Here is an 11875-nt window from a genome sequence, read left to right as displayed (position 1 = left end):
GCCCAGCAGGTCGAGGCTGCGCTGGCCGGGAGCGGCCACTGCACTCCACTCCAGTCTGGGAGACTGAGTGAGACTCCAACTCAAAAAAAACTAAAAAATAAAAAATAAAACCAGCAGAGGTTGGCCCATGAGGTTTAAGGAAAGAAGCTGTTTCCATGACATGAAGTGCAAAATGGAGTAGTCATTGCTGATGCAGAAGCTGCAGCAGGTTCGCTCCCCAAAGCAAGTGAGGATGGTTGGACACTCGCGGCCGCGTCTGCCCTCCCCAGGAAATGTCCTTTGCTTCACAGATGTAAATTCACTTTAAGTTTGTTACTCAGCAGTGAAAATGAGTCATACAGAGGTTAAATTAAAAGTATCTTTGGGAAATAAATTACTAAATACTGTTTGTTTGGTACCTAACAAGAGTTTAATCTATGGAATAATTCTTGCACATGGATTATGAGGAGATAGGAATCTTTCTTATTCAATGTCACTGGCATCCCATCTTTCATCTCATGGGTGTTTTTTCCCTAAGATTTACCTGTAAAGGCCTTAATGTTGTACATAGAATTAAGGCATATAAATCAGTTTTGAATTATCTAAAGACTTCAGAAGAATACAAACTCGTGGGTGTTTTGCTTGGAGGTCGTTCAGTGAGTTCAAAAGCAACTGCTTCTGGAATGTGTCATATTGAGCCAGATGATGCTGATGATTATGTTCAAGGTCTCATTTGTATTTCTTACCTACTGTACCATCCAAAGCAGCAGCATAACCTCAGAGATGAAGATCTCTTCTGTATAAAAGTTTCTGAACTGTTTGTGTCAGGTTCAGCAGATGAAACGTGTGAAAAGGACTTGTTGGAGAAAGTGGCACAGAAAATGCAAGCTCTCAATAAAATCCATTGGATTGAGAAGGCAAATAATTCCATGGCAGTGAAAGGATGTTTGACAAATGATGTTTTCAAAGAAATAAATACACAGATTTTGTACCAAATGGAATTAATTGATACCTACAGAACACTCCATCCAACAACCACAGAATATACATTCTACTCATCACTACATGGAATGTACTTTAAGATTGACCACATCCTCAGTCATAAATCAAGCATAAACAAATTTCATAAGATTGAAATCCTGCCATGCACCTTCTCAGACAAAAGTGGAATAAAAATAAATCTCAATATCAGCAAGGTTCCGCCAAAACCCACAAAGACATAGGCACTAAATAGCATGATGCTTAGCAACTCCTGGGTCAACATGGAAATCAAAACAGATTAAAAGATACCTGGAAACAAATGAAAATGAAGAAACATCTTACCAAAACCTCTAGGATGCCATGAAATCACTACTAAGAGGGCAATTCATATCTTCATAACCACACATGAAGAAAATGGAAAGATCACAAGTTAACAGTCCAACAAATCACCCAAGGAAACTGGAAAAGCAAGACCACCAAAACCCTAACTTCAGCAGAAGAATCCAGATCACCAAAATAAAAGTCCAAATTCAGGACATAGAAGACAAAAAGATAATACAAAAAATCAACAAAACAAAAAGCTGGTTCTTGAAAAGATAAACAAGATTGATGGTCCCCTAGCTAGACTGACCAAGAAAAAGAGAGAAAATGTCCAAATAATCACAATCAGAAATGCAAAAGATGAAGTCACAACTGACCTGAAGAAATACAAAAGATTATCAAAGACTACTAAGTACACTTGTATGGAAACAAACTTGAAAACCTAGAGGAAATGGAGGACTTTCTGACATCACACAATCTCCCAAAGTTAAAACAAGAAGAAATCAAGACCCTAACAACAACCCAGGAAACTGACTATGTCATAAGAGAAGTATGCATACAAAAAAAACCCTGGACCAGATGGCTTTCCAGCAGAATTCTACAAATCATACAAGGAGAAACTAATACCAATCCTATTGAAAGTATTCCAGGCGATTGAGAAAGATGAAACTCTCCCCAAATCATTTTATGAGGCTAACATCACATTGATACACAAACCAGGTAAAAATCCAACAAAGAAAGAGAACTACAGGCCAATATCCTTTATGAACATAGATGCTAAAATTCTAAACAATAACCTAGCAAACTGGATTCAACAATACATCTCAAAAATCATCCACCACAACCACGTAGGCTTCATCCCTGATATGCAGGACTGGTTCAACATTCGTAAGACCATGAATGTAATTAAATACATCAACAGATGCAAAAACAAAAACCACAGGATTATATCATTAGATGTGGAGAAAGCTTTTGATAAAATCCAGCACCCCTTCTTGATAAAAATCCTCAAACAACTAGGTATAGATGAAACATACCTCAAAACAGTAAGAGCCATCTACAAGAAATCCACAGCCACCATACTGCTAAACAGACAGAAATTGGAACCATTTCCCCTGAAAACTGAAACAAGACAAGGACACCCATTCTCACCCCTCCCTTTCAACATAGTTTTGGAAGTCCCAGCTATAGCAATCAGACAAGAAGAGATCAGGGGTATCCAAATAGGAAAAGAGGAAGTCAAGTTATACCTCTTTGCAAACAACATGATGCTATACCTCAAAAACCCAAGAGAATCTGTCAAAAACCTCCTTGTACTGACAAAGGACTTTGGCAAAGTCTCAAGGTACAAAATAAATAAGCAAAAGACGGTCACATTTCTATACACCAATAATTAACAAACAGAAACCCATATAAAAGGCACAATCTCATTCACAAAAGCCACAAAAAAATGAAATACCTTGGCATCTTCCTAACCAGAGATATGAAAGACCTTTACAGTGAAAACTACAGAACACTGCTCAAAGAAATCAAAGATGACACAAACAAATAGAAAACTATTCCATGCTCATGGATTGGAAGAATCAACATTGTTAAGATGTCCATCCTACCCGAGACAATCTACAGATTTAATGCAATACCCATTAAATTACCAGCAGCATTCTTCTCAGACCTGGAAACAACAATATAGAAATTCATATGGAAACATAAACAACCTCGAATAACCAAAACAATTCTCAGCAACAACAACAAAAAGCGGGGGGAGGTATCACACTCCCAGACTTTAAACTTTATAAAGCTACAATAATCAAAACAGCCTGGTATTGGTACAAGAACAGGCATATAGACCAATGGAACAGAATAGAAACTCCAGAAGCAAAACCTCAAATTCTCAACCAACTCATCTTTAACAAAGCCTCCACCACTAACACTGGGGAGAGGACAACCTATTCAGTAAACGGTGTTGGGAAAACTGGCTAACCACATGCAGAAGATTAAAACAAAACCCCTACCTATCCCCATACACAAAAATCAACTCTAAATAAATCAAAGACCTAAACATAAAACCTCAAACTGTAAGAACCTTAGAAAATGCAGAAGAAACCCTTATGGAAATTGGAACTGGCAACAAATTCCTGGTCAAGACCCTAAGTGCTCATGTCATAAGAGATAAGATAGATAAGTGGGACCTCATCAAACTAACAAGCTTCTGCAAAGTCAAAGAAACCATCAAGAGAGCAGAGAGACAACCCACAGACTAGGAAAAAATATTTGCCAACTGTATGTCTGACAAAGGTCTAACACCTAGGATCTACAAGGAACTCAAATGTGCTGAAAAGGGAAAAAAATGCCAGATTACAAAGTGGGCAAAATATATGAATAGACACTTCTCAAAAGAAGACATACAAACAATATTGGGGATTGTAATATTGTAAAACAAAATTGGGGATTATAATAAGGGTAATCATGAGTGGTGGGATGGAATGGGGGAAAAAAAGCAAGGCTCACTGTTGTCAAATAAGTTTATTTGTCAAGGGTTTGCTCCTGTTTAGCCCTTGATAAGAATAGACTGGTATTTCTAAAAGTAGCCACAGTACTACTCTGAGGACTCTCAAACATCTCTCAACTCACACAGTTGGTGGGCTCATGGGAAGTCAGGGTTTTAGTTGTCTTCAATTACTTCCTGTAAGAGAAAAATGTTAGATGCCTAGGAGATAGGGAACTCTGAGAAACAAGCATTCATCCCAATAGTGCCCACACCCACCAAACAATGAGACAAAAATACTTTAATGTAACAACAGAAGTTGTCCAATTCTGAGTAGACAGGGTATTTGTCCATTGAACAGAGAAAAGCAGAGTCTTTGGACCTGGTTGGGCCTAATGGCTCATGGAAATGTCTGACTATGAAAGTTAGAGATTCAGACAAAATTTACAAAAAATAGCAAACTGCTGTGTAATACAAAGAGGACAGAATGAGTATTAATCATATAATGAAAGAAGCAATAGGGTCTGAGCTGGTGTTTTGGTATTTGCCAAGGAATTTCTTTTCAGGTTGAAGGAACATTGTCTTCTGCTATCTTTATGCCTGGAATTCAAGGTAACTCAGGTTTCTGTTAGATATAACCTCAACTAGCCTCTGAGAAGGGAATGAGAATCAGTGAAGATACATATACAAGCACACATATCCCAACTCACATCATTTTTCCAGCAGATGTTTCCACAATAGGTCCAGCAGCATGTGTATTCTGGGTTTTCACATCTAAGAAGTTTAGAACACTTCAGGGTACAGTTTCTGACATTTGGCTGACCCCAACACTCTGAAAGTAACACTTCATCCGCTGAAATTGAAATAAGATGGTAAGAGGCCGACAGAACCACTCTGCCAAGCATAGGAAGAGAAACCCTTTACAAGTTTAACAGCTCCTCCTGAGATTTGAGCCCCAAGTACCCACCAAGGTATCTTTCTGTCTTATAAGAAATGAGTCTTCTCAAATTCTAGTCATTAGAATTTCACTGACTCCATTGCATCTTCACTGACCTCTTTGCGTTAGCTTCTGTGGGTTTTACCCATGTTGCAAGCCTCCTGGCCCTCTTCTCAGCATCCCAGAGATAGGACTCAGTGTGCCCACAACATTCATGTGTTTCTCTTATAAAATATGCATTTATATAACAGGAGCTCTCAGATCTTCTAGTCTTTTTTTTTTTAACTGCCCCACAGCAACTGCACCACTATACTCACCCACCAACAATGCACAAGGGTTCCAATTTCTCTACATACTTATCAACACTTATTATTTTCTCTTTTAAAAGAAATCTTCTAGTCTTATTACAATGCCTATTTCATAATATGGGATGCCAAGCAAGGGAGACTAGAACAGAGTCTCTCCCTTTCTCTTTTCTTACTTGTAATAACTCAGTCTCTCTTCAAATTATCTACCTCACACAATTTTCTGAGTCTCTCCATTGGTTCTACTTCATATGATCCCCAACTTTGTCTCACTAAGGACTCATCTCATACCTCTTTTTTATCTTTTCATATTCTGAAAGGGCCTGCCATTGAAACTAAGGGGATATATTAAGAAATACCTATTTGGTACTCAAAGTAAACATAGCCTGGGCACAGAACTTCTGTAAGTATAAGAAAATAATATAGCTCTATATTGGCATCCCACCCTCAAAAAATAGCCTAATGTCAATATAAAATATTATATCATTATAGTTTATGGAATATATGTATATATAAGTCAACATATACTTATTGCTATTTTCAAGGTTAGAAGAGGCAGTACTGAAGGATCTTAGCTTGGGGATTTCTTGGATTCCAGTGCATACAAAACTGTCTGATTCTCCAATGGGTGATCCGAGGAGATGGGTCCTGAGTCAGATATATCCCATATAAACCCCCTCACTTGTCCAAGAGCACGCCCATTCCCCTCCTTTGGTTCTCAACCAGCCTCACCACCTACGTCTATATTTTTTCCGCATTCCTCCCCACACGGATAATAGCACCATACAGATGATTGTCATGAGTAGAGGTAGCCAGAGCTTCATGATGCTGACCGTGTGTCTGAATATATGTTGTCAGAGAGATGGTTTTCCTTCCCAGTTGCTGCTAAAGAAAGAGAGATATAGAGAATGAGATATGTGAAGAAAGAGGAATTGTTTACAGAATGCCTTCAGACTTTATCTTTAGTCAATCCCCCTTGCCCTCTGCTCACCCAACAACAGACACACACCTAAGCTGAGTGCTGGTTTTGCCAAAAGGAATCTCTCTATCTCACAATCATGCTTCCCTTTGGCTAAAAAAAAAAGTTTAATGTGTTGCCTTTCCTTGATTAAAAGAGAACTCAAACTCAGCTTGCAAAATTCTTAAAATATAAGAAAAAAGCACAAAGAAAAAAGTTACCAGTTTCTAGTAATTCCACTGTATTGACGTATGGTATTCTGTTTTCCCCTTTGGCCAACTTAGTCTAATATCATAAGTCTTTCACAAGTACATAGATATAAATAAGAACTATTTTTATAAAACAAAAATCATATCAAGTTTGCTGTTATACAACTTAAAAAACACTTTATTAAGATACAATTGACAAGCCAAAAGTTGTATATATTTAATGTATACAACATAATGAGTTTTGAGATAAGTATTCATTTGTATAACCATCACCAATACCTAGGCCATAAACATATTCATCACCTCAAGAAGTTTCCATTGGCCCTCTTTATTTATCATTTTGTATGTGTATGATAAGAAACAACATTAAGATCCTTTAGCAAAATTTTAAGTTTGTGATACAGTATTGCTAACTATAGGTACTATGCTCTACAACAGATCTCTAAGGCATATTTATCTTGTGTAACTGAAACCTGGTACCCTTTGATAATACCATCCCATTTTCCCCTCTCTGCAGCCCCTGGCAACCACCATTCTATTCTCTACATCTATGAGTTTGAGTATTTTAGATTCCACATTAAATGAATTCACACAAGATTTTTCTTTCTGTATCTGGCTTATTTCACTAAGCATGGTGTCCTTCAGGTTCATGCATATTGTAGCAAATGGCAATATTTCCTTCTTTTTGAAGGCCAAATAATATTCCATCATATGTATGTGCCACATTTTCTTTATTAATTCATCCATCAATGAAAATTTAGGTTGTTTGCAAGTCTTAACTGCTGTGAATAATGCTGCAATAAATATGAAGGTGTAGATATTTCTTCAAGATCCAAATTTCGGTTTCTTTGAATATACACCAAGAAGTGAAATTACTGGATCCATAAGATCTATTTTCAATTTTTATATAGTTCTGTTTTTAATTTTTTTTAAAACCTCCATACTGTATTCTATAGTGGCTATACCAATTTATATACCTATTACAGGTATATAAGGTATACAAGAATTCCTTTTTATCCACATACTTGCCAGCATTTTTAATATTTTGACTGTTTGATAATAGCTATCCTGACAGGTGAAGTGACATCTCTTTAGTTTTGATTTACATTTCTCTGATGATTAATGAAGTTGAGCATCTTTTCAATATGTTGGTTGTCCATTTAGATGTCTTCTTTGGCGAAATGTCTCTTCAGATCCTTTGCCCATTTTTAATTAGATTATTGGTTTTATACTATTTATGTGTGAGAATTCCTGATATATTTTGGATATTAACTCATTATCAGACAATGGTTTGAAGACATTTTCTCCCATTTACAAGTTACTTTTTAATTTTATTGGTTGTGTCCTTTGCTGTGCAGAGCTTTTTAGTGCAATGTAATCTCACTTGTCTATGTTTGCTCTTATTACTTGAGTTTTAAATGTCAATTTTCAAGATATCATTGCCAAGGTCAATGTCAGGAGGCTTTTCCCTATATCTTGTTCTAGTAGCTTTATAATTTCCAGCCTTACATTTAAGTCTTTAATTCACTGAGTTTTATTTTTGTGGTAAGGTACAAGATAGGGGTTCAGTTTTATTCTTTTGCACATGAATATCCAATTTTCCAGCATCACTTATTGAAGGTACTATTCTTTCTCCACTGTGCATTCTTGGCAAAGATCAGTTGAATGAATATATAAACACACACACACACACACACACACACACATTTCCAATGGACTGCTTTAATCTATTCTTTTCCCACTATGCAAAGATCAGTAGGATGGATATATATGCCAGTACTATACTGCTTTGATTACTATAGTTTTGTAATATATTTCCAATTCAGAACATGTGATGCCTCCAGCTTTGTTCTTATTATAAGCTCAAAATTATTTTGGCTATTCAGGGTCTTTCCTGGTTCTATATGAATTTTAAGATTGTCTCCTATTTCTTTAAGAAATGACATCCAAGGAACTTCTAGCAAGATGTTGACAAGACAGGTTGGACTGTGAGAATGTCCATAAAAGTGAGTGTCCATAGACTCTTGCTTTTCCCTGGTGACTGCTGCTGCTGTTGTCAGCCTGCTCCTCAGTCCCCTTCACTGCTCAGCAACCACCACCACTGCTGCCACTGCAGCTGCCCCGCCCAGGGCGGCCCTTGGCTCCCAGCCCATGGAGCTCCAGGCTCCCTCACCAGCAGTACCACCCTGCCCCACTGTACCATGCCGACCTGCAGCGCCCTGACCTGCAGCATCCAGCTGTCTCTCACTCCACCTCCCCCAGTTCAGCCCCTAGCCACCACAAGACCAGAGATCAGCTGGAGTCCTGAGACTAGGCAGAGACCTGCACTGCCTTGCCCAGCTGCGTCCAACTGTGCCCAGCTCTGCCCAGTCTCCAACTTGGGATCTAAGGTAATCTCATCAAACTGGGAAAGACAGAAGCCCCTCCCCCATGCTAGAGTGGACACAGACAGACCAGATCTGAGTGGCAGACTTGACAGGCAGCAAGCTGACTGAATCCAGATCTGATCCACCCTCCTTCTGCAGCAGGCCTGGGGCATCTGACCCTAGCTGTGAGCAGCCCAACCAGCCTGTGATGAGAGCTAGAAATCAGAGCTGAAAGGACATTGGACTTGCAAGAACGATCACAGAGCTAACCTGGTTTCTTGGTTTTATTTTTATTTTTTATTTTTCTTCTCTGTTTTACTCATTTTTTTCCTCTTTTCTCTCTCTTCCTACCATTATTGATAACGTTTTCATATTTGCTCTGTTTCTGTTATTTTACTGATATTTTTTCTTTAGAATTACTATTTGTGTAGGAGATAGTACATCATTAGGAAGGTTGGTTGGCTTGTGTGTTTGTAAGATTGTCTCTATGTTTTAGTCTTTTTTTTTTACTCTTTTCTGTCTTTGTGTTTCATTTCATTTGTTAGTCAGTACATTTGTCTGTTTCCCCTCTTCGTTTTCTCTCTCTCCACCTTCCTTTCCCCCATCCTTTTTCCATTCTTTTCCTTTTTCTTACCTCATTTTGCTTTCAAGAAGCAAACATATACCCCCACCACATGGACAGATTGCAAGGTATTGGGAAGTGGGTTGCAGGATACTCAAACACCTGTGGGTGGATACTGGGATCTGCAGACGGATTTTGAATCACAGCTTCCTCCTTAATTAAATCTCAAAACTGAAAAAAGTACAGTCCCCCAACTCACAGTCCAGCCTCAGAATTGAACAAAGCTAGAGGATTAACATAAGGAAGAATGGAGATTGAACAAACAGAAGTAAAAGCAACCCTGCCATCCTGAACAATAGAATTAAAGAAGTGGGGGGAAGAAGAAGAAAAAGGAAAAAGTGGGGAGGAAAATCTACACAAATGAAGAAAAACCAAAAGAAGAATATAAGCCTCATGTAGACTCCTGGGAGGTCAGATACTGAGAAAACAGACTTCAGAACGCAAACAAAGAAGAACCCCTAGAATGACTGGTCACATACTACAAACCCAGACATCAAGACATTAATAGAATAAAAAGAATTGAGGAGAGACAAGGAAGGAAGGAATAGTAAGGAAGGAATATGAAGGAGTTGATAACTGAGATAATAGTAGTAAAGAATACTGTCATTGAAATAAGTAACAAACCAATAAGCATGGAAAGCAGAATTAGCCAAGCAGAAGAATCTCAGAGTTTGAGGTCAAAATATGGAACTAACCCAAACTGTCAAAAACATAGAAAAGAAGCTTTAAAAGACAGAACAAAACCTTCAAGAGATGAGCAATTATTTCAAGAGACCGAACCTAAGAGTAATTGGATTTCCTGAGACAGAGGCCACCATGGAGCAAATATTCCATGAAATTATTCAAGAAAACTTCCCTCATCTCATCAGTGATATGAAAATTCAAACACAAGAGATTCAGAGAACCCCTGTAAGATAACAAATGAGAAGATCAAGTCTCAGACACATAACAATTCACCTAAACAAAATAGATATAAAAGAAAAAAATCCTAAGGACAGCAAGAGATAAAGGTCAGACTATCTATCAGGGAAGACCAATTAGAATAGCAGCAGAGGGATGGGAACATGATGGTGATGACATGGGTGGACTTGTGAGATTCTCCAAACATGAGTCCCCAAAAAGACTCTTACTTTTCTTCCCCCATCCCCCAGCCCACCTCCAGCCATGCTGGTCCGAGGCCCAGGAATCTTTGGTCCCACACAGGGCCGAATATTGTGGCCCCCTACTGCTGCTGTTCCACCGCATGTGTGGCAGTCTCAGGTCCCAGCTCCCTCCCTGGCTACATCGTCTCCTACCCGGCACCCAGCACCAAGCCACCGGTCACTCAGGGAGGCTCCGGGCACCCGCCCCTCAAAGACACCAGTCCCATTCCTGGCTGATGTGCCGTGTGGGGGTGCCCAGGGCCACTCTCACCACTCACCACCTGCCCTTTGGAGCTTTGGCGCTCTGGAGCTCTGGGTCCACCCTGGCTGAGGCACTCAGCATGTGACCCCAAGCTGGGGGACCCAGACAAATGGAGAGAAAGGGATCTGCAAAAACTGCCTTGGCCATTCTCCAGGCAGAGACTTCCATTGCCCCACCCACCTAACAACAAACCCTACCTCAGTTCCTAAGGTAAGGTTGCAAAACTGGAGACAAAGCCCCACCCCTACACTGAATCAGACAAAAACAATGCCCAGGCAGCCAACTAAAAACAAAAAACAAAAAACAAACCCAAACTGCGAGTAAATCAGGCTGCCTGCAATGAAAAACAAAGGGAAGAGGCCCAGAGATCAGAGCTGAAGTGACATTAGTCTGATCACTTATTTTGACTTATTTTGAAAAACCAAAAGAAGAGTATGGGTCTCTCCCAGACCCCTGGGGGGGCAAACACTAAGAAAACTGACATTGAAATGCAAACAATGAAGAGCCCCCAGAATGAAGGGTCTCAAACTACAAACCTAGATATCAAGACATTAATGGAGAAATTTAAAAGAATTGAAGAGACACAAGAAGAAACTAGGAAGGAGCTGATATCTGAGATAACAGTAATAAAGAATACTGTGAATGAAATAAATAACAAACTGATAAGCAAGGAAAGCAGAATTCCCAAGCAGAAGAAAGAATCTCAGAGCTTGAGGACCAAAATATAGAACTAACCAAAACTCTTAAAAACACAGAAAATAAGCTAAAAAAGACAGAACAAAAGCTTCAGGAGATGAGCAATTACTTCAAGAGACCAAACCTAAGAGTAATTGGCATTCCTGAGGCAGAAAGAGACACAGAGGCCAACTGGAACAAACTTTCCATGAGATAATTCAAGAAAACTTCCCTTATCTAATCAATGATGTAAAAATTCAAACACAAGAGATTCAGAGAACCCCTGCAAGACAACAAATGAGAACACCAACTCCTAGACACATAATAATTCACCTAAACAAAGTAGGCATAAAAGAAAAAATCCTAAAGGCAGTGAGAGAAAAAGGCCAGATCACCTACCATAGAAGACAATCAGAATAGCAGCAGATATCTACAGAAACACTGCAGGCTAGGAGAGCTTAGAGCTTTATCTTCAAAGTCCTAAAAGATAAACAATTTCAACCAAGAATAACTTACCTGGCCAAGCTAAGCTTCAACAGCGAGGGAGAATTAAAATCTTTCCCAGATATCCAATCCCTAAGAACTTATGCTGCCACTGAACCATCTCTACAAGAAACACTTAAGAAAGTACTA

The 11875-nt window shown here is 38.9% G+C and overlaps 1 protein-coding gene and 1 pseudogene across 1 annotated transcript; one reads left to right on the top strand and one right to left on the bottom strand.

Moving 5' to 3' along the window:
* The first annotated feature begins 214 nt into the window (after positions 1-214).
* On the top strand, positions 215-3840 carry LOC103253791 (annotated as a pseudogene).
* A 103-nt stretch (positions 3841-3943) lies between these two features.
* Positions 3944-8328, bottom strand: WFDC11 (WAP four-disulfide core domain 11). Its single transcript, XM_008052012.2, has 4 exons — positions 8258-8328; positions 5748-5848; positions 4477-4619; positions 3944-3964 (listed from the first exon to the last, which is right to left on the bottom strand). The coding sequence occupies exons 1-4, from the start codon at positions 8326-8328 to the stop codon at positions 3944-3946; spliced, it is 336 nt and encodes a 111-aa protein (XP_008050203.2).
* Between the last annotated feature and the right edge of the window lie 3547 nt (positions 8329-11875).

The sequence above is a fragment of the Carlito syrichta genome, unplaced genomic scaffold (assembly GCF_000164805.1).
Source record: "Carlito syrichta isolate Samal-C Ts95f unplaced genomic scaffold, Tarsius_syrichta-2.0.1 Scaffold252782, whole genome shotgun sequence".
In the NCBI taxonomy this organism is placed as follows: domain Eukaryota; kingdom Metazoa; phylum Chordata; class Mammalia; order Primates; family Tarsiidae; genus Carlito; species Carlito syrichta.
Note: the sequence above shows the minus strand (reverse complement) of the source record. Positions and strands in the feature narration are given on the sequence as shown.

Coding starts and splice junctions, on each gene's coding strand:
- WFDC11 (XM_008052012.2), bottom strand. CDS start 8,328: ATGGGCTGGGAGCCAAGGGCCGCCCTGGGCGGGGCAGCTGCAGTGGCA. Junction 5,849..8,257: donor GTGGTGGTGGTTGCTGAGCA/GTGAAGGGGACT, acceptor ACATATATTCAG/ACACACGGTCAGCATCATGA. Junction 3,965..4,476: donor ACATCTGCTGGAAAAATGAT/GTGAGTTGGGAT, acceptor TTTCTCTTACAG/GAAGTAATTGAAGACAACTA.